Raw genomic sequence first — 25,146 nt, forward strand, 5'->3', positions numbered from 1 at the left:
CCTCTCCACAGATGCTGCCAGACCCGCATTGTTTTTCCGTAACTTTCTGTTTTATTACAAATCACCAGCATCTGCAGTATTTAACTTTTATTCTAGTTCAACATGACGGGTGAGGAACTAGGAGGATTTGCCAAGCATTCTTGGTTACTCCTATCCCTAATCAGCATATAGGTAACAAATGAGTGTAGGAACACAATAAATAGGAAGAGGCCATTCAGCCCTTCAAGACTGCTTCACTGTTTAATGTAAAATGGACTGTTTACAACACCCTTGAAGCAATATTTTGGTGTGTGAAATTACAAATCATTAACACAAAAACCGTTCCATAACCAGATTGGGCTGTAATGTGTGTAATCTTATTGGAGATAGGATGAAGGGGGGGGGGGAGGGGGGGGGGGGGGTAGGTAAGGTGGTGCAAACATACAAATGTTGCTGTTACCATACCAGCCTCCCCGGACAGGCGCCAGAATGTGGCGACTAGAGGCTTTTCACAGTAACTTCATTTGAAGCCTACTTGTGACAAGCAATTTTCATTTCATTTCATTTCATTCATTTAACAGAGAGGTTATTTCATCAGCTCAGTGCACAGTACAGCTATTAATTTGCTTTTGTGTCTGTATAACTTAGGTTTGTACCAAATTACTAACTACTCTACGTTAAAATTAACCCTGTAAGCACTCTAGATTTGTTTATTTTGCACCTTCTAGTTTAAAGTGTGGGAAATACAAAATATTGCAACATAGATGAACATGGTCGATCCTAAACAAAATCCTCTTTTAAGTGTTGTTCCCTGTTGTACCTTAGTTTACATCTGATGTGTTAGAACATGTCATTTACACCTACTGATTGATTTTTAATATATTGCTTTCAAACCATTGGCTGTTTAGCAAGCAGTGCTGTGAAGCAATGCAATGGAGCAAGTCTTCAAAAATCCAGGCTTATTCAGCTCCCAGTTCTGGACCTTGTAAACTAATTTTCCATTGCTTTTTAGAAAGCATTGCAGTCAAGAATTTGCTTGCAAACTTGGAAGTTGAAACCTGGCTCATAATCGGTAATATTCCTGTAAAGTTTCAGAGGTTTTCCAGCTATGTACTGTACTGTGCCACAGAGTGGAAGGATATGGGTTTGTGTTTGACACTAACTCCTCACAACCTGCTTATTATAAAAAAATAAGTTAGTTTTGTTACAACAGGGCAGCACGGTGGCACAGTGGGTTACCCCTGTTGCCTCACGGCGCCGAGGTCCCAGGTTCGATCCCGGCTCTGGGTCACTGTCCATGTGGAGTTTGCACAAAGGTGTGCTGGTTAGGTGGATTGGCCACGCTAAATTGCCCCTTAATTGGTAAAAATGAATTGGATTCTCTAAATTTATATTAAAAAAAAAAGTTTTGTTACAACAACAGGATATTGGTGAGACCACACCTAAAGTGCAGTGTACTGTTTTGGTTTCCTTACTTATTTGAATTGGAAACAGTTCACAGAATGTTCACTGGCTAATTCCTGGGATGAAGGGCTTGTTCCAGTAGAAAAGATTGAGTAGGTTGGACTATTACTCATTGGAGTTCAGCAGGATGAGGTGATCTTATTGAAAAGTATATACAGCGGGATTCTCCGTTTCTGAGACTAAGTGTTGAAGCCAACACAATTCGTGGACTTTCACGATAGCAAAACTGGTGCCACACCTGGACTGATTCCACTATTGTTAAGGGACTAGCACTGGCGCCATGTGGAACACAATTGATTCCAATGGAAAACGGTGTGGGATTCACTGGGTCCATGACTGACACTCGGGAGGCTGACAAACTACAGCCTCATATATAGCGCGCCCATACAGCTGGCCGGTCGTCTGGGGCCAGACGGCACCTTGGGTTGGGGGGGGGAGGTGGGGGGGGGCCTGTGGGTCACCTAAATGACCTGTAGTCCTAGGTTTACAGTGGGTTCCAGTGGCGTGTGCAGCTGCATGGCTATCTTGCCGGCTGCGGCAATGGTGTTGTGTGCCCGACCCCACAGCCCGCCTCCTGGCCACCCCCAGCTACTCTGCCATTTCTTGGCAGAAGCCGTCCCACCCCGGCCAGCGGCACAACTGTCAGCAAATTATGGCGATGTTCCACAATTTCCATACCCCGTTCTCTCCCTCAGCAACCACGACGCCGGTTTCACGATTTTTAAAAGCACAAGTGAGCCGTGCCATTGGGAACTCGGCCCATTTGAGGAAGAGAATCGCGGAGGCACCCGAGAATTCCAGGTCCGCTAATTATATGCAAACAGTGTCCACTGTACGTCCGTTCCGGGACACATAGATGGCACTTACACGGTAATGGAGAATCACGATTTGGCGTCAAATCAGCGCATCCCCCGATTTTGGTGTCGGAAACTATTCTCTGCCCAATCGCATTTCGCGATTTCGGTGTCGGCAAACGGACAATCCTGTCCATGATTCTGAATGGGCTTAATAGGGTAGATACTAAGAGGACGTTTAATCTCGTGGGGGGAATTTAAAACCCTGGCACATGCCCATCCTGTAAGTCCTGTATAAGATATGACACCCTCCATACCAGGGATCATCGCAGTAAACCTTTGAACTGCCTCCAATGAAATAGTATCTTTCCTTAAATAAGGGGACAAAAAGTCACAATACTCCAGATGTGGTTTCACCAGTACCTTGTACAGTTGCAGCAAAAACTTCCTGACTCTTATACTCCAACCCCCTTGAAATAGTGGCGAACATTCCATTAGCCTTCCTGATTACCTGTTGCCCCTGTGTGCCAGCTTTCTGTGTTTCATGCACAAGTAGCCCCAAGTCCCTTTGTGCTGCAGCTTTCTGCAATTTTTCTCCATTTAAATAATACTCCGTTCTTCTGCACACTCTGCGTTGGCCAAGACATCATGATATTAAATAGCACTGAAGCAGCCTGCAAAACCTGTCAGTGAACAAACTACTTCATCAGCTGCTTCTTAGGAAATCTGTACTCCCATTTGACACTAACTGAACCGCTTTGTTTCAGCACACTGCTTGGCAGAAAGCATCTCTTATGCTTCTAGGTTTATTCTACTGTGAATCTTGCTTTAATTGAATATTTTACAAGTTTCAAAAGATCCTAGCTTAATTTAATTCCTATAACACTTGGTCATGTCTTTCAGAAACGTTCTGTTCAGCCAGCCCCTATGCATGCTACGCAGACCCAGCAAGATTCCTCAACTAGTAATAAGGTGAATGATTAATAAATCACTTTGGTCGTGTTGATTGAGGGAGCAATGTTGGCCACGTTACTTGGAGAACTCCCAATTATTTTTCCCTTTCTCTTATTGCCATGGGATCTTTAACATCCATCCAAACAGGTTGGTTTTGCATCATATCTCAAGTGTCGCACATCCAACGGCACAGCACTTCCTCAATACTGCACTAGAAATTCAGTGTTGAACACAAACAGCTGTTACACATCTTGACCCCACAGTCTTCAGGGAGTGAATCAAAGTGGCTAGCAACTGAGTCAAATTGACACAATGTGGACAGTTTGGATTTATCAGATTCATTCAAAAATGTGCTACTTTGCTTATGCCTGTTGGAGGTTCCCATTGTTCATTACTTTATACATAAAAAAGGATTTCTCTCGGCATATTCACACGTTCTGAGTCTGGATCGTAGGCTGCAGTATTTAGTTACTAGCCTGGAATAAAGCCGTTCCACAGGCCAGTCTTCGAGGAAATATTCCTAAGTCGTTTAGATGTCAGTTGTTTTCAAGTCTCTCAAGATAGTCATTTGCTGGTTCCTTTCCTCATTAGTTCAGAAGCCACTTCAGGTTGGAGGAGGCCTTGTGGCAAAGTGGGTCGCGTCCCTCTCTCTGAGCCAGAAGCTCCAAGTTCAAGTCCCACAGCAGGACTTATTTACCACAAAAATGTGTTCATACAGCAGCCAAACAGAGTGGTGCCCCTCAAGCTAACTTCAGGCAATGCACCCATTCAAGCTTCAGGCTAGTATTCTGTTCCAGGAAATGCAAGCTACAGAAAATAGACATAAGCATGTGCTTTGTCTGCCTCCTGCGTTTCTAGATGCAGTAAGTCTTCTAAGTCTAAGTAAGAGTCTTCAGGTTGTCTCCTGGCCAGAAAGATTTAAAAAAAAAGTTTTTGTATATTGCTATTAATATCATTCCGTTATTTATTTATTTTTGGACTATAATTGGCGCTCTCAAAATAGGGGCATTTTCATTTTTCGTGTTCATTCTTAGAATGAGACTAATGTTTATTTGCCATCTCTAATTGCCTTTTAGTAGGTGGAGATGAGTTGCCTTCTTTGACCTCTGCAGTCCACGTGAGCTGAGATGATTGGCCTCCAACAACCACAACTTTTTTCCTTTGTGCTATGCATGACTTTAACTAGTGGAGAACTTTGACCTATTAATTCAATTTTGCTAGGATTCCTTGATGTCAAACTCAGTCAAATTGTGCCTTGATGTCAAGGACAGTCATGCTCACCTCACCTCTAAAGTGCAGCTTTCAATGTCAAAACAGTAAACTATCAAAATTACTTCTTACTATTAAAGAAGGGAACGATTTTTACATTAAATTATGTTGTGTATATTTCTATTTCAGCAAGCTAATCTGCTAAATATACAAGATGCTAAACTGACACTTACTGTTCTGGTGATGAAACAAAGACCCAAACAGATCACAGGTATGTGTCAGAATTACGTCCGTGAGCTTGTACTTAGAGCATCTTCAAAATGTCTCTATTTTTAGGAACACTTACTGGTAGTGGGGATTTATAATGAGTTACTGCTCACTTAAGTTGGTGCTCTGTAGTCAGAAAATGCATGTCTGATGGTTTGTTGTTAAAAACCAGATGCAATTTAGCCAAAGGACCAAGGTTTGGTTTTCAATCTGTGTTGAATTAGTCTCAACAAGGATTGCACTGTGGGTTAGGCAATGTTGTACCATTCTCCATTAGAAAATAGATTCACTTGTGAATCAGGTCAATTGGCTGAGGCAGCATAGGCTGGGAGTGCATGTAAAACCATGGAACGTATTTAATGTAGCCAATGAGGATATTACCCACTGGCTGGAGAGCCGGCATTAGCCCCGCATCACCTCCTTTGGGGAAGGCCTGCTGAATTAAGTGCCTCTCAGACACTAGGCTCAATTCTGTGAAAAAATGACTAAGTGTCATTCTGGGTGGGACCGGTGAGGTGATTTCCGCTGGATGTATGGGCGCAATCCAGATCGCAATTCACCCACAGTCAGGACGTGATTTAACTAAATGGTCCCCCCCTCGCCCACGCAGGGCAGCATTCCCTGCCCGATCACCGCCCTGCACAAAATGCCAGTTTTACACCTTCGTAATGCCAGGCTGGCACCCAGGTGGCGCTGCCAGAGTGCCCAGGTGGAATTAGCAGTGCCAGGGTACCACCCTGCCCAGAGTGCATGCACATAGTGGCCCGAATCCCCTGGGAGACCCCCACGAGTTCCATAGAGAAAATGCTGGAAAATCTCAGCAAGTCTGGGAGCATCTGTAGTGAGAGAAAAGAGCTAACGTTCGAGTCCGATGACTCTTTGTCAAAGCTAACAGACAGAGAAAGTGGGAAATATTTATACTGTGGAGTGAGAATGAAAGATGAGTCAGAGCCATAGAAACCCAGGGAAACCAGGTGCCAATGGCCACAGAAACCAAGGGGAAAGAGTGCTAATGGCAGTCCCCAGAGAGGACAAAAGATGTGAAAGGTCAAACATCCGGGAAACTAACATCAGAGGATGAACTGTAGATGTGGGAGGAGGGGAAAGGGAGCAAAGAGGAGAGAGGTGAAAGAAAGGTGGATAAGATTGGGGGGGCTATAAATGCATATTAAGAAAGAAATGGTAAAATACAGTTAAAATGAAATAAAAACAAATGGGTCGAGGTGGGATAGAGCTGATCATCTGAAGTTGTTGAATTCGATGTTCAGGCCTGAAGGCTGTAGCGTGCCTAACTGGAAGATGAGATGTTGTTCCTCCAGTTTACGTTGCGCTTCACTGGAACATTGCAGCAGGCCATGTGGGCCTGGAAGCAGGGTCTTTTGTGAAAATGGCAAGCACCAGGAAGGTCAGGGTCCTGAATGCGCATAGAGCGAAGATGCTCAGCAAAGTGATCACCCAGTCTGCGTTTGGTCTCTCCGATATAGAGGAGACCACATTGGGAGCAGCGAATGCAGTAGACAAATTGGAAGTGATGCAAGTGAAACGCTGCTTAACCTGGAATGAGTATTTTGGGGCCTGGAATGTCAAGCAACTTATCCACCAATCTTATCCACTTTGATGTTTGTGGTGTCGATGGTAGCTATGATGTGGAGATGCCGGCGTTGGACTGGGGTGAGCACAGTAAGGATCCTTGGATAGGATCTCCAAGAAGATCGCGCATATAGACACTGACATTAAGTTTCTACAAAGATGCAAGAAAGCAGACAAGATCCCGAAAGGGCTACCTGCAAATGCTCGCATTCAAAGCATTGTCTTGCATCTTTGACTTTGTCTATATATATGTTTCTGGAACTTATCTCTTCATTCACCTGAGGAAGGAGCTGCGCTCCAAAAGCTAGTGTTTGAAACAAACCTGTTGGACTTTAACCTGGTGTTGTAAGACTTCTTACTGTGCTCACCCCAGTCCAACGCCAGCATCTCCACATCAATATTTTCCATGTTCCACATTACACCTGACATGGAAATGCATGATATTAATGAATATTGAAAGACATGACTGGCGGGACCTCCTCTTGTACAAGGATGAGCCTGATACAGTTTAAGTGGTTCACAGGGTGCATATGACTCGGGCGAGAATGAGTGGGTTCTTTCAGGGGGTAGCAGATGAGTGTGAGAGGTGTGGGTGGGGGCCAACGAATTACGCACACATGGTTTGGGGTTATGAAAAATTGGGAAGATTCTGGGCGGGAGTGTTTGCGGTCTTAGCCAGGATAGTGGAGGAGGAGGTGGACCCGGACCCGTTGGTGGCCATATTTGGGGTTTCAGTGAAGCCGGAGCTCATAGAGAGGAGGAAGGACGATGTCGTGGCCTTCGCCTCTCTGATTGCACGGCGGTGAATTTTACTGGAGTGACGGTCAGCATCGCCACTGGCGGTAGCGGCTCGCTTGGGTATCGTAAACGACATCCTGCAGTTGGCGAGGATAAAGGGCGGAATTCTCCCCTCCCGCACGGAATCGGGAAGGCCGTCGTGAACTCGGCCGAGTTTCACGACGGCCTCAGAGACCGCTCCTCGCACCTTATTCACCCCACCCGGGGGGCTAGGAGCGGTGCTCCGTAACTCTCGTCCGCCGGGCCTTGACGCAATGGCGGCGCCTAAGTGACGTCAGCCACGCATGCGCAGGTTGGCCGGCTCCAAACCGCGCATGCACGGCTGACGTCACGACGGCTGACGGCTCCAACCCGCGCATGCGCGGTTGCTGTCATCCCCTCCGCTGCCCCGCAAGACGTGGCGGCTTGATCTTGCGGGGCGGCGGAGGGGAAAGGGTGCGTCGCTTTGAGACACCGGCCCGACGATCGGTGGGCACCGATCGCGGGCCAGTCCCCTCCTGAGCACGGCTGTGGTGCTCACTTCCCTCTCCGCCCCCCACAAGCTTCAAACGAGCATTTGGTGCCCATGTTCACGACGGCAGCGACCAGATGTGGTTGCCCCCGTCATGAACCGGTCGGCAACGACAGGCCGCTCGGCCCATCCGGGCCGGAGAATCGCCGGTCGCCATGAAAAACGGCGAGCACCGATTCTTCCGAGCGGGGGTGGGAGAAATGCGGGGGGACGACTGGGGAGGCGTGTCGTGAGTCGCTCGGCCCTCCCGCGATTCTCCCACCCGGTGTGGGGAGCGGAGAATCGGGCCCAAAGTATGAGTTAAGGGGCTCTGCAGTGGGGGTTGAGAAAATGTGGGGGATCTTTGTGACCGTGTTTGAGGGGCTGTTCGTCGCTGGGGGGGGAGGGGAAACAATCTGAACAGACTGTAATAGTTGATTGGAAGTATGGTTCCCAGGGTGTTTATTTGCTGTAACCTGTTTTGATACATGTTTGTATTAAAATATATTTAAATAAAAAGAAAGACATGACTGTGCCATCCATGAGCTCTGCCTTTTTAAAAACCTGATCAATTTAACACCTGCGTTGTGTTTTTCCCCACAACCTTTCAGCCATGGAGCTGTCCTTACCTTCTTAAGCACTGATGTTTCATTATGAATATGCAGTGTACTGGTATTAAGCTTTCAAGAGCAAGAAATTATTTTGGTTCCTCTTATTCTGAAGATGCTCAATCGTGCCGAGATATGGTTCTAAAGATACAGGCAGAGCCTCTGATGCTTCACTTGTTCACGATTGGCCCCAGAATCTGAGTTATTTAATAATAATGAATCTGAAAAATACAAGACGTAGCTGAAGAGGCAGATTTTGAGGTTGTGTTTGAAGTTTGGGGAAAGAATTAGCAAGGCAGAAATTATTTGGAAAGGGGATTCCCAGAGCAACAGCATTTTGGCTCAAGGCAGTGCTGCAGGTGGTAGAGTAAAGGAATGGGAGGACTTGTAATAGACCAACAGCAGAAGAGTTGAGTGTCCAAGCTGGGATATAGAGCTTGAGAAAATTGCAGAGATGCAATTAGTCAATTACAGTTGGACAATTAGTGATGTATTTATATGGGTTCTCCATGTGGGTGTGACCAATTAAACATACCTCTATTCCCTTGTATTTCACCTAATTAAAATGCCACTAAACCTACAGTGGTTTGACAAAATGAGTTTTACTTTTAATATAGATTATCTTTGGAAGAATCCATTTGACGCCCTTCAGAAGCTTGATGATGCCAACATTATTGGTACAGGCCAAAATCATGTTATTTCTGCTCAGCAATGGATTGAGGAAAAGAAAATATTTGAAGAAATGTATGATACCTATCTTTCTAAAGACACCAGCGAAGAGAGTGAAGAAAAGCAAAGGTTTGTTTTATTATTAATATTTTGACTTTAACAAGTTTGCACCAAAGTTGCAGAATTGAGCACCCTAAGGCCAGATTTGGATTAAAGGGACTGAGCGACTGACATTGCGACAAGAATTGACTTTATGCATCATAGATCATAGAATTTACAGTGCAGAAGGAGGCCATTCCGCCCATCGAGTCTGCACCAGCCCTTGGAAAGAAATCTCTACTTAAGCCCACTCCTCTGTAACCCAGTAACCCCATCTAACCTTTTTGGACACTAAGGCAATTTAGCATGGCCAATCCACCAACCTGCACGTCTTTGGACTGTGGGACGAAACCGGAGCACTCGGAGGAAACCCACGCAGACATGGGGAGAACGTATAGACTACGCACAGACAGTGACCCAAGCCGGGAATAGAACCTGGGACCCTGGAGCTGTGCAGCAACAATGCTAACCACTGTGCTACCATGCTCAGTGATCAACCTGGACACCTCACATAGTCCTGTGAATTGGTATGAATATCTCTCGTCCATTCTCCCTGGGAAAATTTGTTTTTGTCCAACAATCAGATTTGCTCCCAGAGAAAATAATTTACAAAACCCTGACTCATCTTGGCAATTGTTCAAGATTCACCACTGATAATTTACCAATGCAGTAGCTGCGATAGAAATGCAGCATCTGCAGCCTTAACATCTTTAATGGCTCAAATGCTTGTCATACCCCATCAGCGAAAGGAGCAATAATATTGGGTAATGAGGGCAGGAAACCCCATTGGAAAGCTGTGCATGGACTGTCAGTGCAGCCAGAACCATGATTAGAACTGCATCACAAGGGTATTGAAAGTGAATCTAAATTCTCTGGATAATGCACATCCTTTACACCTCCGAAGCCTACAATCATTACCGTATCATTGAAATCTATCTGGCTCATCACCTGAGTGTTTGGGATACCATTCTGGCATTTCAGATTGCCTTCCCTCAGATGGCAGCTAGACATCAAGGATATTTTATACAAATAATTGGTACACATTCTCACAACGACAGGATTTGTGCCTGAGTGATGTCAAACCGAAATATCATCAGCTGTTCAAACCTATACTGAACTGTTTAAAAGGAACTTTTTGAAAGACACTGACTAAAGAAGACTGCCAATTGAGCCACTTAAAATTCAAAATATACAATTTGAATTGAGACAGATTAAATGCTTTAAAATGCAAGGCTACATTCCAAGATGAGCCCTAAAGCATGTGTGACAAGAGAGACAATTCCTAGTCCAGATACCTATTGAAATTCAACACTATCTAAGAAAGAGATGTTAAAATGCAAGTGCTGGATATTGATACAATATGCCGCAATCAGACCCACCCAAACCCCTTGGAAATACATAGTCGGTGAGGTTTAACAGGGCAGGCAGGCAGGTCATTAGAACAGAGATTTTTTTCAAGAGACTTCAACAGAAGAGAAAGTATGAAGAGCTCTCTCTCTTTTGGAGCAAATGAATTAATCAGATCGAAGAGTCAATACACCAGAAATCTACCAATGAACGGAGATCTCATAAGAATTGCAACATCAGCGACATCTGACTGAATCCAAGAAAACAGCCACACAGTTTAACAATCTATACCCCAAGGATAATTAAAAGACACTTAATTGTATACCCCTTTACTTTTATTTATTGGACTCGAACATCTCTTATTGCCAATAACTGTGTGTGCCATTGTGTTTTTATTACTTCCTTCTTTCAGGTTCAGTGGCTAATAAATGTGCTCTTTCTATAACTCTAGAAAACCTAATCTAGTTAGCTCATTATTGCTCACTACATAAAAAAGACATTTGGGGAGCGATCTACCCGAATGGGAACTGTAACAACCGCATTTAGCCAGGTGTGTCCCGATGCTCGGAACACTGAGAGAACTCCCATTCAGGTACATGTGGGCCTCAACAGGGAACACCCCGACGAGGCCACACTTAATTCCATTTTCTGCACTGAGGAGCTCCATCACCAGAACTTCTCAGTGCAGAAGGAGATCGAGACACATTTATTAAATGGCATCCTGATCTGTCCACCCTCCCGCAACCCCTCCCCAGGCCCGATCTGCAGAGTGGGGAAAAATTTCAGCTCAGCACCTTGGCAGTGCCAGCTTGACAGTGCCCCTGTCAGTGCCACCTGGGCACCTTATCAGTGCCAGCCTGAAACCCAAGTGGTACTGCCAGGGTGCTATGCTGGCACTGACAGGGTGTCAGGCTGGCACTGCCAAAGTGTGTGGGTGGCACCTGCAGTTCCAAAGTACCACCCTACCCAGAGGGCAAGCACCTGAGAACCTCCAGAACCCTGGGAGAACCCCAAGAGTGCCGTTCCATCTGATCCCCGATTGTGGAGACCAGCATTGAATGACACTCGCCCGAGATCTCCAAGGCGAGGAGGGTTAGATCCCATCCCTTTGGGTAGGTGGAGAGAGTGCATATTTCTAATATGTACATTTGCAAAAACATGATACACCCACAATGCACTCATTTGCGCAAATATTCTTATACCCTTAACGTTGACTTTCTATCTAACAGTGGCTCAGAAGTACAACAGGGAGGGGAAGAACCGGCAGTGCTGAAAACCTTGAACGTACATGAAATTATAGACTCTTACTGCACAGAAGAGGGTCAATCGCCTCATCCTGCCTATACCACCCGATGAAAAAGTGGTCCAATTTAACTTTTTTCTCTACAAAGTTTAAAAAAAAAATTAGAGTACCCAATTAATTTTTTCTAATTAAGGGGCAATTTAGTGTGGTCAATCTGCACACCCTGCTGCCCCTCTATAAAATTGTTTTAAGCTAAATTGGCGGGGAAAAATCTTATTGACACCAGATATGAGGTAGGTCAAATTCCCACCAGATCTGAAATTGGGCTGTGCTTTTAAGAATGGATTTCAGGTTTTTTTGAAGCAGTAGTCTCCAAGAACTGGGGCGAAATTCTCCGACCCCCAGCAGGGTCGGAGAATCGCCTGGGGCCGCCGAAAATCCCGCCCCCGCCGTGGCAGAGATTCTCCGCCACCCGGGAAGTGGCGGCGGCAGGAATCTCGGCACTCCGATCGGAGAGGCCCCTGCGGTGATTCTCCGGCCCGGATGGGCCGAAGTCCCGCCGTTGGGAGGCCTCTCCCGCCGCCGAGGTTTAAACCACCTCTGGAACGGCGGGATCAGCGGCGCGAGCGGGCCCCTGGGGGGGTGGGGGGCGGGGGGGGGCGATCGAACCCCGGGGGGTGCCCCCACGGTGGCCTGGCCTGCGATCGGGCCCCCCGCTCAGACTCAGACTCCGGGCCAGTGCCCTGGGTGCACTATTTTCATCCGCGTCCGCCACGGCCTCCGCCATGGCGGAAGCGGAAGAGAACCCCACATCGCGCATGCGCCGACCGGCGAAAGCCTTTCGGCCAGCCCCGCTGCCGGTTTTTTGCACCAGTCTTCTGGTGCTAACCGCTCCGGCGCGGAGCTGGCCCCCAAAGGTGGGGAAAATTCCCCACCTTTGGGGAGGCGCGACCCCTGAGTGGTTGGCACCACTCCCCTACTCCGGGACCCTCCGTTACGCCGAGTAGGGGAGAATGCCGCCCCTGATTTCACACTAAAATCCACCGCAAAAAGACAGTGATTTAAAGGGCCTCTATTTTTAATATTTCTTTATAATGGAAATTTATGTTGCTTTAAATTGGTTACTGCAAAGCTGATCGCAGCCAGTCCAGATGATGCAAAATAGGATTCCCCCCATTTGTAGCTTCTGAATATTTAGTAGAGTTTGTTTCTTGATATACAGCCCAGATATCTGAAGAATAAGGATTTACCATTTCATGTATAACATTGCACCTTGTACATTGTAAAAAGAAACGTGAATCTCTGGGCACGATTCAGCCACTGAGTTGTGCCCAGCATGGAGCCAGGCGCGGCGGTTGAATCCCGGGAGTGCTCCAAATCGGACTTCACGCTGGGCCAGTCGTGAGTCACCCGACTTGCTCGGCTCATTAAATATCCCGATGCTGCATTCACCCAGCGCCCAGGAGTCAATGGCAACGCCTACCAGACCTTAACCAGGTATCGATTAGTCCAGGTTTCAACAAGCATGGAACAGGCATGCTAGCATACCGGGGTTGGTTGGGGTGTGGGGGAGGGGAGGGGGTCTCGGAGGCCATTGTAGCTCCCCGGGTGATTGGGGTCAGGACAGGCTAGTACTCTGGAACTCCCACTGGCACCCGGGCATCTGACAGTGCTACTCAGGCAATGTCAAAGTGTGGCCTTGACCGGGATGAAACTCCGAATGGCCCAAAAGAATGGCTAAGTGCTGTTGAATAGCGGTCTCCATTTCAACATTGCAGCTGTTGCCGAAAACCCTGCCTAACGCACCCAAAACCACACTTTGAAATTTTCCATTGAATTACGTCGTTTGTTTCACCAGTCAGCTAATAAGCTGGGGCTTGTTGAATCTCTGACAATGCAATTTTATGTGTAAACCCTGCATCATGCACATCAGCCCAAAACAATAATCAGATACTATGGACTAAACCAAACTTTTAATATATTTTATAGATTGGTGAATAGATTCTATAAGTTTTGCTCATTTAGCATTTTTAACCAAAATATGTATACATTTTTGCATTAATCATTTTATTATAGAAGTAGCTTTAGCAAAATAAACATTTTCAATTGTTTCAGCCAAGCAACATTTCATTTTCTTAACCTTGGACGAATTTTTCCAGTGGGCCTGGAACAGAGAACCCAATTTGGTAAGATGGTCTTAATACAAAAAAGGTATACGTTTTATTTCTGTTTATCTATTTATTTTTTACCAATGGATAAGTCTCCCTTTAATGTGTCTCCCATTTCTTAAGTTACCCTTGACATCCATAGTCCATCCAACCTGTAGCTAATAACAAGGCTGGAGTAATTTTTTTCAATTCAGCAGTAATAAAAGCTGCTTGACGTTGACCCAGTGCCTTCCCATAGCAATCCACCTGAGGTTGGAAACTGAGTGCCCCATTCTTCACCTTGGATTTTAAGATTATGCCAGCCTAGTGTTTACCTAAAACCTCCCATTGACAGCTCTCCTGAGATTGGGATTGCCATGGGCTGGAGATTCAACCTGTATTCTACTGCCACTGGTCTTTTATTTTAAAATCCATCTTTCTGACATTTCAAGTAAAATGCTGAGGAGAATGTTTTCGAATTATTTCTGTATGAATGCACATCAAGGTGAGATATTAGTGTTGGGAATACAACAATTTCCATTTCAAGCATCTGTCAGCACCAAATACAGGTGTTGGGAAATGCAAAGTAAAGCTCCCTCCCTCAACACTATTCTAATAATGCATCCAACCCCAACATTGAAACTACCTCTCTTACGACACCAAAAAGTTTCCATCTGCAAACCTATGCTTTTTGACCGTAATCACCAATTCACCATTAGTTATGGGCGGCTTTGTGATGTGGGTTCGTGCACACTTGGAACCAGATTAAATTTCCCAAATTTATTTTGCATGGAACCCTTGCAGTTGGAGATAGTTGATTGATCTGGCTGTATTTTTGAACCCTGGAGAGTCCTTTCAAAGTTGGGGCTTGATGCGTTATTGGGACAGTGTAGAAGGAGCTTTATTATCCATTGCTGATCCCTGAGAGTACGTGATGCTGACACTACAGTCTGAACTGTCACACAGATGGAGAGGGGCCCTGGCTTAGCCAAAATGGCACCGGAAGACTGAATGAAATAGTGCTACCCCTGAACCTCTTCCCGCAATTTTTGCTGCATCTGAACTGTTTCCAGAGTCGTCGGGCACAACTTTCATCCCATCCTGCCACATCTAAATGAAAATTGGACCATCTGGGCTGTTTTCCAGGAGTTAGGTTTCCAGGGCAAGAAATTCTCCTGGTGCTAGGTACTTAATTCCCAGCATCAATATCACTCGCCGAGATGAGCACCAAAATGTAATCCAAGGATATCCTGATCAATGTCAATGAAAAAGATTGCGCAAAACATGCTGGGCTGGATTCTGTCCCTTTAAGGAGTGTATGGATGGTTTTTGAGGTGAATGGGAAAGTTTTATAGTGGCAATGTCACAGAACTAGCTGTCCAGAGCTAATGCGTGGGAGATATGAGTTCAAATCCCACCATAGCAGCTGGTAGAATTTAAGTTCAATTAATATAATCTGGGATATAAAGCTAGATTCAGTAATGACCATGAAGCTATCATTGTCATTAAAAACCTAGCTGGTTCACTAATGTCCTTTAGGGAAGGAAGTCTGTCGTCCTTATCTGGTCAGTCCTCCATGTAACTTCGGACCCATAACAATGTGGTTGACTCTTAACTGTCCCCTGAAACGGTCGAGCATGACACTCAGCACAAGAGCAATTAAGGATGGGCCTTGCCAGCGATGCCATACAGGAATAATTAAAAAAATATATTATTGTGGACTTGTTGAACTGATCTGATTTTCCTTCTAGGTATTCCCAATACTTTATGTGTGTGGTGGCATGGCAGTCATGTTCTACTCCATTACGCACTGAAAATACCAGTGGGGAAAGAAAAGATAGGTATAAATAATATTCTGTACAATGAGAGTGGGCTCTGAACAATTGAATTAACCCTTTACAGGAACTGCCCAGATAAAATTGGGATTCCCATGTACATAAATAGCTTCATTTGAAATGTGTTATGGACAGATTCTATCGATGAAACTTAGACCAATGTAGTTACTCTTGCCACAAATAACTGTCCTATTTCTATGTCTGCAATTGAATCAAGTGCCAATAAATGTAAATCCTTTCTTCAAAGTTCCACACAGAACCAAAATCTATAGGCGCAATTCTCCCAAACATTTCTAAGTAGGGCCTCCGGCAGGAAACCTGGTGCGATTCCCGGTGGTTGGGTCAGCACGATCCAGATTGCAATCCACCCACACTTTGAATTTTTTTGGAGGGGGTCACTGGCACAGAGAGGGGCAGGGCCTAATCATGCAAGCAAGCCTGACTTCACAAAGATCAGGCTGCCGTTTTTAAAAGGAGCCCTGATCTCAAAGTGGCAGGAAAGGCCCCACCCCTGCCATCACCATTGCCAGCATCAGGGATTCAGGATTCCACCACTCTCCACCACTATTCTCACTGGCATCAACGCTCCCTTCCCTGCCTTCCCTGTACCCCCCAAGGATCGGGAGCCCTCCCAATGGGTCTCTGTTCACCACCCCCCCCCCCCCCCCCCCCCCCCCCATCACCGCCCCAGGTGAACGACCTCACTGTGGGGTTGCCAAATGCCCCTCACTTCATGCTTCCCCACACCTTCAGTTCCCCCCCGCCACACCTCATACTACCCCTTCATGCTCTCCCTTCAGGCCCTGCCCCTTGGTTGTGCCAACCAGGCTGCCACGTCCCCGACCAACTGGACGCTACAATGTCCTCAGAGCCCCTGGTGTAATCATCACATCTGGAGCGGGATTCTCCGACCCCCCCCCCCCCCCCCCCCCCCCCCGGCCAGGTGGGAGAATCGCCGGGGGTCAGCTTGAATCATGCCCCCGGCGTCCTCCCAATTCTCCCGCCCCCCAAAAACCAGCCCGGCGTGAGTCGCTCGCCCGCCTCGGAGAATGGCGGGGTCCGGCGCGTCTCAATGGGTGCCGGGGCCGCCGAATTCTCTGGCTCGCGATGGGCCGAAGTCCCGCCCGTCTGTAGCCGGTCCTGCCGGCGTAAATTAGAGTAGGCCCCTTGCCGGCAGGACCTGGCGCGCGGGCGGGCTTGAGGGTTCCTGCGGGGTCGCGGGGGGATCTGGCCCTGGGAGGTGCCCCCATTGTGACCTGGCCCGCGATCGGGGCCCACCAATCCGCGGGCGGAACTGTGCCGTAGGGGCACTCTATTCCTCCGCATCGGCCGCTGTGGTCCTCCGCGATGGCCGATGTGGAGACGAACCCTCCGCGCATGCGCGGGAATGACGCCAGCACGCGGTGGCGCTCCCGCACATGCGCCGACTCGCGCCGGCTGCCGGAGGCCCTTCGGCGCTGGTTGGCATGGCGCCAAGCCCCTATCCCGACGGCCGGCTGGGCGCCAACCACTCCAGGGCGGGCCGGGCCCCTGAAGGTGCGGAGGATTCCCCACCTTTGTGTCGGCCCGACGCCGGAGTGGTTCTGATGCGACCATCAATTCACACGAAACAAGAAGTAGAAGTAAACTGTGGTTTTAATCGACTAGAACAGTGCCTGCCTGCGACTGCTCTGCTACTGAGAGCCGCCTACAGAGCTACTGCTCTTTATACCTCACCTCAAGGGGAGGAGCCAGGGGCACCAACATGATACATCACAGGTAATACCTTGCAATGGTCCATAGGTGGAGCCCTCATGGGCAACAGCGTGATACAGTTACATACATGGTGAATGGTTAATGCAATACATTCACCCCTGTTCAAAAATGAAGTCCGGCGGGGGTGAAGGGTTCACAAGTTCAGCCTGTCCGGCACCCGGATCGTGCGCTGTGATCGCCGGAGCTCTGGTATGGAAGCTGGCGTGGGTGTCGAACTCATCCGTGCGGGCGTGGGTAATGACGTTGCCAGTGCGGGTACAGACGTGGACTTCGGGAGCGTGTCTTCCGGAGCTTCGTTCCTGTTGCTCGGTGAATTGGGAATGGTGGGGCAGGAGTGGGTGTGGGTGCCATGTAGGCGCGGGGGCGCTAGTCAGTGTAGGTTGGGTGGGGTAAGTTGGGGTGGTGGTGGTAGTGGAGCCTACGGGTGCTAGGTCCCGGAGGGAAACCGTATCCTGTTGGCCGTCGGGGTGTTCTATGTATGCGTACTGGGATTGGTGTGTAGGAGCTGGACCCTCTCAACCAGGGGATCGAATTTATGGCTCCTGACGTGTTTGCGGAGTAGGACGGGCCCCGGTGTCTTCAGCCAGGATGGAAGCGAGGCCACGGAGGTGGATGTCCTGGGGAAAACAAACAGGCGGTCATGACGGGGGCTCGTTTTTGGCCGTGCAAAGAAGGGACCTAATGGAATGGGGTGCGTCGGGGAGGACCTCCTGCCAGTGGGAAACTTGGAGATTCCTAGACCGTAGGGCTAGGGGAATGGTCTTCCAGACCGTCGCGTTCTCCCTCTCCACCTGCCCATTTCCCCAGGATTTATAACTGGTAGTCCTGCTTGAGGCGATGCCCTTACTGAGCAGGTACTGACGCAGTTCGTCGCTAATGAACGACGAGTCCCAGTGACAGTGAACACACGTGGGGAAACCAAGCAGGGTGAAGACACTATGTAGGGCTTTAATGACGGTGGCGGCGGTCATGTCGGGACAGGCGATTGCAAAGGGGAAGCAGGAGAATTTGTCAATGACGTTGACAAAATATGTGTTGCAGTTGGTGGAGGGGAGGAGCCTTTTGAAATCGATACTGAGGCTTTCAAAGGGCCGGGATGCCTTTATCAGGTATGCCTTATCCGGACGATAAAAGTGCGGCTTGCACTCCGTGCAGATCGGGCAGTCACTGGTCATGGCTCTGACCTCCTCAGTGGAGTAGGGCAGGTTGCGGACCTTGATGTAGTGGAGAAGCCGGGTGACCCCTGGGTGGCAGAGGTCAGCATGGCTAGCCCGGAGTCCGTCCTCTTGCGCTCTGGTGCATGTGCCGCGGGCCAGGGCATCTGGGGGCTCATTGAGCTTCCCAGGGCGATATACTATATCGTAATTATAGGTGGAGAGTTCGATCCCCCACCTTAAGATCTTATCGTTCTTGATTTTGCCCCGCTGCGTATTATCGAACATGAAGGCTACCGATCGTTGGTCGGTGACGAGGGTAAACCTCCTACCAGCGAGGTAGTGCCTCCAGTGCCGCACAGCTTCCACGATGGCTTGGGCTTCTTTTTCGACCGAGGAGTGTCGAATTTCAGAGGCGGTGAGGTTGCATGAAAAAATTGCTACTGGCCTACCTGCCTGATTGAAGGTAGCGGTGAGAGCGACCTCTGACGTGTCGCTCTCCACCTGGAAGGGGACAGACTCGTCCACCACGCGCATTGCGGCTTTGGCGATGTCCGCCTTGATGCAGCTAAAGGCCTGGCGGGCCTCGGCAGCCAGTGGGAAGGTGGTGGCCTTGATTAGTGGGCGGGCTTTGTCCGCATAGTTGGGGACCCACTGGGCGTAATAGGAAAAGAAACCGAGGCACCTTTTCAGGGCCTTGTGGGAGTGGGGAAGGGGGAGTTGCAGGAGGAGGTGCATACGGTCAGGGTCGGGTCCTAGAACCCCGTTTCCCATGACGTAGCCGAGGATGGCTAGCCTGGTTGTGTGGAAAACGCATTTCTCCTTTAGGTTAAGGGTTTGGGCGGTCTGGAGAAATTTCTGGAGGTTGGCATCGTGGTCCTGCTGATCATGGCCGCAGATGGTGACGTTGTCCAAGTACGGAAACGTGGCCCGCAGCCCGTACTGGTCCACCACTTGGTCCATGGATCTTTGAAAGACCGAGACCCTGTGTGTGACGCCGAAGGGGACCCAGAGGAAGTGGAAGAGGCGGCCGTCTGCCTCAAAGGCCGTGTAGTGGCGGTCCCCCGGGCGGTTTGGGAGCTGGTGGTACGCAGACTTCAGATCCACCGTGGAGAAAACCTTGTAGTGCGCAATCTGGTTAACCATGTCTGCGATCCGGAGGAGGGGGATACACATCAAGGTGCGTGTACCGGTTTATGTTTTGGCTGTAATCTACAACCATCCGGTTCTTTTCCCCGGTCCTGACAACCAGCACCTGAGCTCTCCAGGGGCTATTGCTGGTCTCTATGATCCCCTCCTGCAAGTCGTTGGACCTCGGACCTGATAAAAGTCCTGTCCTGAATGGTGGCGGCTGGCTTACAGTCAGCGGTGAGATTTGTGAAGAGTGGGGGAGGGTCGACTTTTAGTGTTGCGAGACTACATACGGTGAGTGGGGGTAGGGGCCCGCCGAATTTCAGAGTTAGGCTCTTGAGGTTACACTGGAAATCCAGTCCCAATAGGAGAGGAGCACAGAGGTCAGGGAGTACATATAACTTAAAATCAGCGTACTCGGCACCCTGTATTGCTAGGGTTGCGGTATTGCACCCCTGAAACTGCACCGAGTGCGACCCAGAAGCGAGGGAGATGGTTTGGTGTGCCGGGAAGATTGGGAGTGAGCAGCATCTTACCATGTCTGGGTGAATAAAGCTCTCCATGCTCCTGGAGTTGAACAGGCAGGGTGTTTCGTGTCCATTTACCCGGACGGTCATCATGGAGCTCCGGAGGTGTTTGGGTCGCGACTGGTCCATGGTGACCGTGCTGAGTTGCGGGTAGCCGGTGTGGTCGGAGGTGCTGGGGTGGTCCCAAGATGGCTGCCCCCATTGGTCGCATGTGTCGGGCGGCGTTGCAGATGGCGTTGCAGATGGCGGCCCCCCACGTGTCGCACGTGACAGGCCGCGTGGGCGAGGAAGGCCATGATGGCGGCCCCCGTAAGTCGCACACGTTGTGCGGGCTTGAAGATGGCTGCCTCCACGGATTGCACGAGGCCGATGATACATCCGGGGGCGGAACCGGTAGGCAAGCTGCTACACTGCGGGCCTGTGAGTCTGAGGGTTGGGCCTGCGATTTTGGAGTTTCGACCTGGCCAGGCAAACCTTAGCAAAATGTCCTTTTTTCCCCGCAGTCGCTGCAGTTTGCGTTCCGGGCTGGGCAGCACAGCCTGGGGTGCTGATGCTGGCCGCAGAAATAGCAGGGTAGCCCTCCGTGTTGGGCGGGCAGCCGTGCGGTACAGGCCTGGGGTATTCTTTGGTCGGGGGTCCACGAGGGAGTCGCGTGATCCGACGGGAACACGTTGAGGCTTTGGAACGCTACTTCTAGGGAGGAGGCTAGCTTTACCGTCTCTTCCAGGTCTAGGGCCCCCTTCTTGAGTAGGCGCTGTCTCGCATAGTTGGACCTGACCCCAGCCACGTAGGCGTCCCGGACTGCGAGGTCCATATGTTGAGTGGCCGTAACGGCCTGGTAGTTGCAACTTTGCGCAAGGATTTTGAGGTCGCGTAGGTACTCCTTCAGTGATTCCCCAGGGCGTTGTCGGCGCGTAGTGAGGAGATCGTTCACTGGCCTTACATATAAGCGCTTCAACATCGCGAGCGCGTCTGCGTAGGTGGAAGCTCACTCGGGTTTAACAGAGATTCGATAGCTCACCCGGGCGTGGAGGAGGCTCAGCTTCTGATCGTCGGAGACGGAAGGCGGGGAGGAGGCTGCGAGGTAGGCCTCGAAACAGCGGAGCCAGTGCGAAAAAAATCACTTTCGCCTCCGCAGCTTGCAGGTCGAGTTCCAGTCGTTCAGGTTTGAGGGCCGATTCCATTGTGGTGTTGTAGTCGATTAAATTGACACAAACAAGGAGCAGAAGTAAACTGTGGCTTTAATCGACTAGAACAGCGCCTGCCTGCGACTGCTCTGCTACTGAGAGCTGCCTACAGGGCTACTGCTCTTTATACCTCCCCTCAAGGGGAGGAGCCATGGGCGGAGCCCACAAAGGCACCAACATGATACATCACAGGTAATGCCTTACAATGGTCCATAGGTGGAGCCCTCATGGGCAAAAGCGCGATACAGTTACATAAATGGTGAATGGTTAATGCAATACATTCACCACAGGTTCACACCACTCCGTCCCACCGGGACCCCATGCCCCGCCAGGTACGGGAGAATCCCGCCCCTGGCTCGGTGGTGGAGACCAGTAGTGATTCCCGCCAGCTTCACATTGTGCCAGCGGGTAGGAGAATATAGGCAACCGGGAGAATCCGGCTTGAAACACTCCCAGCACATTTAAATTAGCATTTCAACATGCTTATCTGGTCCATGCCCAGCAATGGCGCGAGTCAGATTACATCAGCTGGATTGGGCGGGGAGCATCGCACACTGTTTGGCACAGTTCCCGTTTCAAGCCTCTCCTGCTATTCTCCAGACATGACGGTATTTGCGCCAAGTACAACTGAGCCAGAGAATCACCCCTGTCCGTCAGAAATTCTGAATGTCCAGAATAAAGGAAGAGGGTGTGTTTATATAGTCTCTTCCATAGGCTGTTATAATCAAGACTCTCATTGTCATCTTCCAATCAGCTTCATTCATTTAAAGACAATTTGCGACCCTTGATTTTTTCCCATTAGAAAATACAAGCCATTAAAACCCTACCCTCGGCTTCCTTTAACTAGATTTTATTCATTTTCTGTCCTGCCGCTTTCAAACTTGCAAGTTTCCTTTAACATGAGCTTTAGCTTTTCCTCTGGCATCTCAAATGAAATATATGTCTCTGCTGTATGTGTGACTTCTGAGGTTTTTCAAGGTCTTGGTTTAAATGTGGGATTAAAAGAATGTTTCTACTGTTCTTTTGATCTGCAGAACTGGATCCAAAGGCTGATATTGTCTGGCCCAACGCTTCTCCAATCACTTGTTCTGCTTCAGAAGTATGTGCATCTCTCTTGGTGATTGCACTTGCAGATGGGACAATCACAATCTGGGATTTATACTTGGGTAAGTGTTTGTTTTATTTGGCCATTTGAGTGGTTAATGTGTATGAATTTTCAGTTGTTACCCGCTTGTTACTAATTTTAGTTTCGAAGTGAATCTAATTATTGGCTGTAAATTCATTAACTCATTAGATACAAAACCATGTTCTTTCAGGCATCCCAATATCAGTCTTGTCAGTTTCAAGAGACAGTACCATCCGGAACCTGCATTTTCTGGAGTCCAATTTTTGTGTTCCTTTTGGATCGCCTAATGAATATAGGGAAGTTCAAGTGTTAGTAACCTGCAAACATGGTGCAGTATACCTTGTGAAAGCCACTAAACACACCGAAGGCAGCATTTCCACATTGAGAAAGAGGTGAGTTGGAGTGTGAAACTTGCATAGAAACATGTGTAGAAAATCCTGTTTAGATACGATTAAGATAATTTCATTTTCCATTCATCTATTCAATGTCTATGATCAGAAAGAGGCTTTAATAAAAAGAAAAATACTGCAGATGCTGGAAATATTCAGCAGGCCGAACAACTTCAGTGGAGTGAGAAAGCGGTTAATGAACTTGATTTTTAGCCTTCACAAGCCCCAAATCATAGGCATGATAAATTGTCAATAGTGTCCAAAATTGCCCTTAGTGCTGGGTGGGTTAGGGGGATAGGGTGGAGGTGGTGACCTTGGGTAGGGTGCTCTTTCCAAGAGCCGGTGCAGACTCGATGGCCGAATGGCCTCCTTCTGCACTGTAAATTCTATGATAAATCTCCCTCATTTAATCCTATGCTCCCTGCTGCTGCTTTGTCCTCCAGCTCTTTACTGCGATAGTGAGCCTGCCCTGCCCCTCTTGCCATTAATAGGCCATTCTGGGTTAAATCACATTGCGTGACTGTTGCACAGACTGTGCTGTCATCTGACCCCCATTTGAGCATGACAGCGGGGTCCTGAACCCCACAGAAAAAATCCTGCGTAATGTTTCAGGTCGACGATCTTTCAGTACCAAGATCTAATGAAGGATCATCAAGGTGAAATATGGGCTGCCATCTACCCCCGCAGAAGGAAGGTTGGCTGGAAGCAAACACGGTCCGCACACATCTGCCCTGATGTGGGTTGGCTAAATTCCCTCACAGTAGGACTTCCCATCAATGGGGAAGTCCTCACCTTGAGAGCTACTGGCACTGCAAGCAGGCCCAAGATGAAGGGCCAGTGGGTCCTGGAACTTTTAAAAATTCATTCATGGGATGTGGATGTCACTGACAGGCCAGCATTTGTTGCCCAACCCAGAATTGCCCTTGAGAAGATGGTAAGTGAGCTCAATCCGGTACATTAGGCAGGGAGGGTTTGTCCATCTTAGGGTGGGGTTGGGTTTTGGTTTTGGACAGCAGGCAGGTAGGAAGGACGTGGGTAGTGGGGTTGGGTACTATCTTTGTGGGGGGCTGCCCCTGATGTACAGTGAGCACGCCCTCCCAAAGATAGTAACCCATTCCTTCCCGCTCTTTTAAAAACGTTTTTGAAAAGAGCCCGTCCGTTCCTGCCTTCCTGCCCATGCTAACTATTATGGCGTGGGCAGCGTATTATTGTTTGGCTTGTTAAGCTCAAATAACCCTTAATTATTTATTTACAGGAGGGCGACCCGTTAACTCTATTCCTTTCTCTACAGATACTGCCTGAACTGCTGACACCTTGCACATTTCCAGCATTTTCTGTTTTTATTCGAGACTTAATTATATCTCTGCTGAACAAAGAGCATGCTTAAATATTTCACAAAGTTTATCCCCAGCATACATGGGAGACAACTTTCTCTTTGTTACATTTATGTTTACTTTTTGCCAAAAGATCAAATGGTGAGCCAATCCAGTTACTATGGAGAGAAGGAAAACTCCCCATTCACTGGCATCTATCTGTTTGACGTGCTTCCACAGAATGGAAACTACAGGAGTTGCCTTAGGATTTTTCCAGAATAGATTACCCGAGTTCAAAAACTGACCTTGTCAAAATTCCCCATCCTGCTTTCCACTGTTCCGCTGCACAGCATGCTTCTGTTCCATCGTTATAGCCATCTCCCATTTGCACCAAATATTAAAATAAAACATGATTCAGAGTCACACAGAACAGCTCATAGGCCGTGGGCTAACACGTGAGGAGGAAATTGACCCCTTTGTTATCTCTGCCCAAAAGCAGCTTGGCCGGCAAGTCGATGCTGTGGTGAGAACATGAGTTGTTGAATGAAATGTTTTACCTCTGAGATCTTGGAAGTAAAGCCTAACTGGACACATTTTCCTCCCTACAGAAATGAAGAACCAGGAGTTACTGTTAGTGCAATAGCGCTTGTACCACAACTATCAAAGGCAGGTGGATTTTTTTTGACGTCTCAACAGTTTAACAGTCTGTATTGGTTCCGCCATCGGTTTGCATGAAAAAATGGATAGGATTATGGAAAATGGCTCTCAAAAGATGCTAATAAAAGTCCTGGAGTCTCATAATAAAAACACACAACAAAAGCACAATTTGACTAAATCAGCATAAACCAGTAACTCTAATTACAGACAACTAGACTTTGGGTTTGAATTCTAGGCTTCCCATACTCACTTTTCTGTCCACTAATTGTAGTGGATAGATTATCACACATTGGTGAGCACAGAATTGGAAAGTTTTGTCCAAGGGCTCAGGCCAGCGGAGAATCAGGACTGGTCTCCGCTGGCACTAGGAGTGGGGCCCAGGTGGAGTCTCTCTCCTTAACCATGCAAATATAT

General features: G+C 48.3%; 1 protein-coding gene across 3 annotated transcripts in view; it reads left to right on the forward strand.

Moving 5' to 3' along the window:
- The window catches only part of wdr93 (WD repeat domain 93), a 60,247-nt gene that overhangs the window by 27,557 nt on the left and 7,544 nt on the right, over positions 1 to 25,146 (forward strand). For all 3 annotated transcript variants that reach the window (XM_038814636.1, XM_038814635.1, XM_038814634.1), the window contains exons 7-14: positions 3,141 to 3,209; positions 4,590 to 4,671; positions 8,771 to 8,951; positions 13,627 to 13,697; positions 15,410 to 15,499; positions 22,282 to 22,413; positions 22,564 to 22,765; positions 24,684 to 24,741. In XM_038814636.1, the coding sequence (XP_038670564.1) occupies positions 3,141 to 3,209; positions 4,590 to 4,671; positions 8,771 to 8,951; positions 13,627 to 13,697; positions 15,410 to 15,499; positions 22,282 to 22,413; positions 22,564 to 22,765; positions 24,684 to 24,741 (885 nt within the window). The remainder of the gene's footprint in view (positions 1 to 3,140; positions 3,210 to 4,589; positions 4,672 to 8,770; positions 8,952 to 13,626; positions 13,698 to 15,409; positions 15,500 to 22,281; positions 22,414 to 22,563; positions 22,766 to 24,683; positions 24,742 to 25,146) is intronic.

The sequence above is a fragment of the Scyliorhinus canicula genome, chromosome 12 (assembly GCF_902713615.1).
Source record: "Scyliorhinus canicula chromosome 12, sScyCan1.1, whole genome shotgun sequence".
NCBI lineage: Eukaryota > Metazoa > Chordata > Chondrichthyes > Carcharhiniformes > Scyliorhinidae > Scyliorhinus > Scyliorhinus canicula.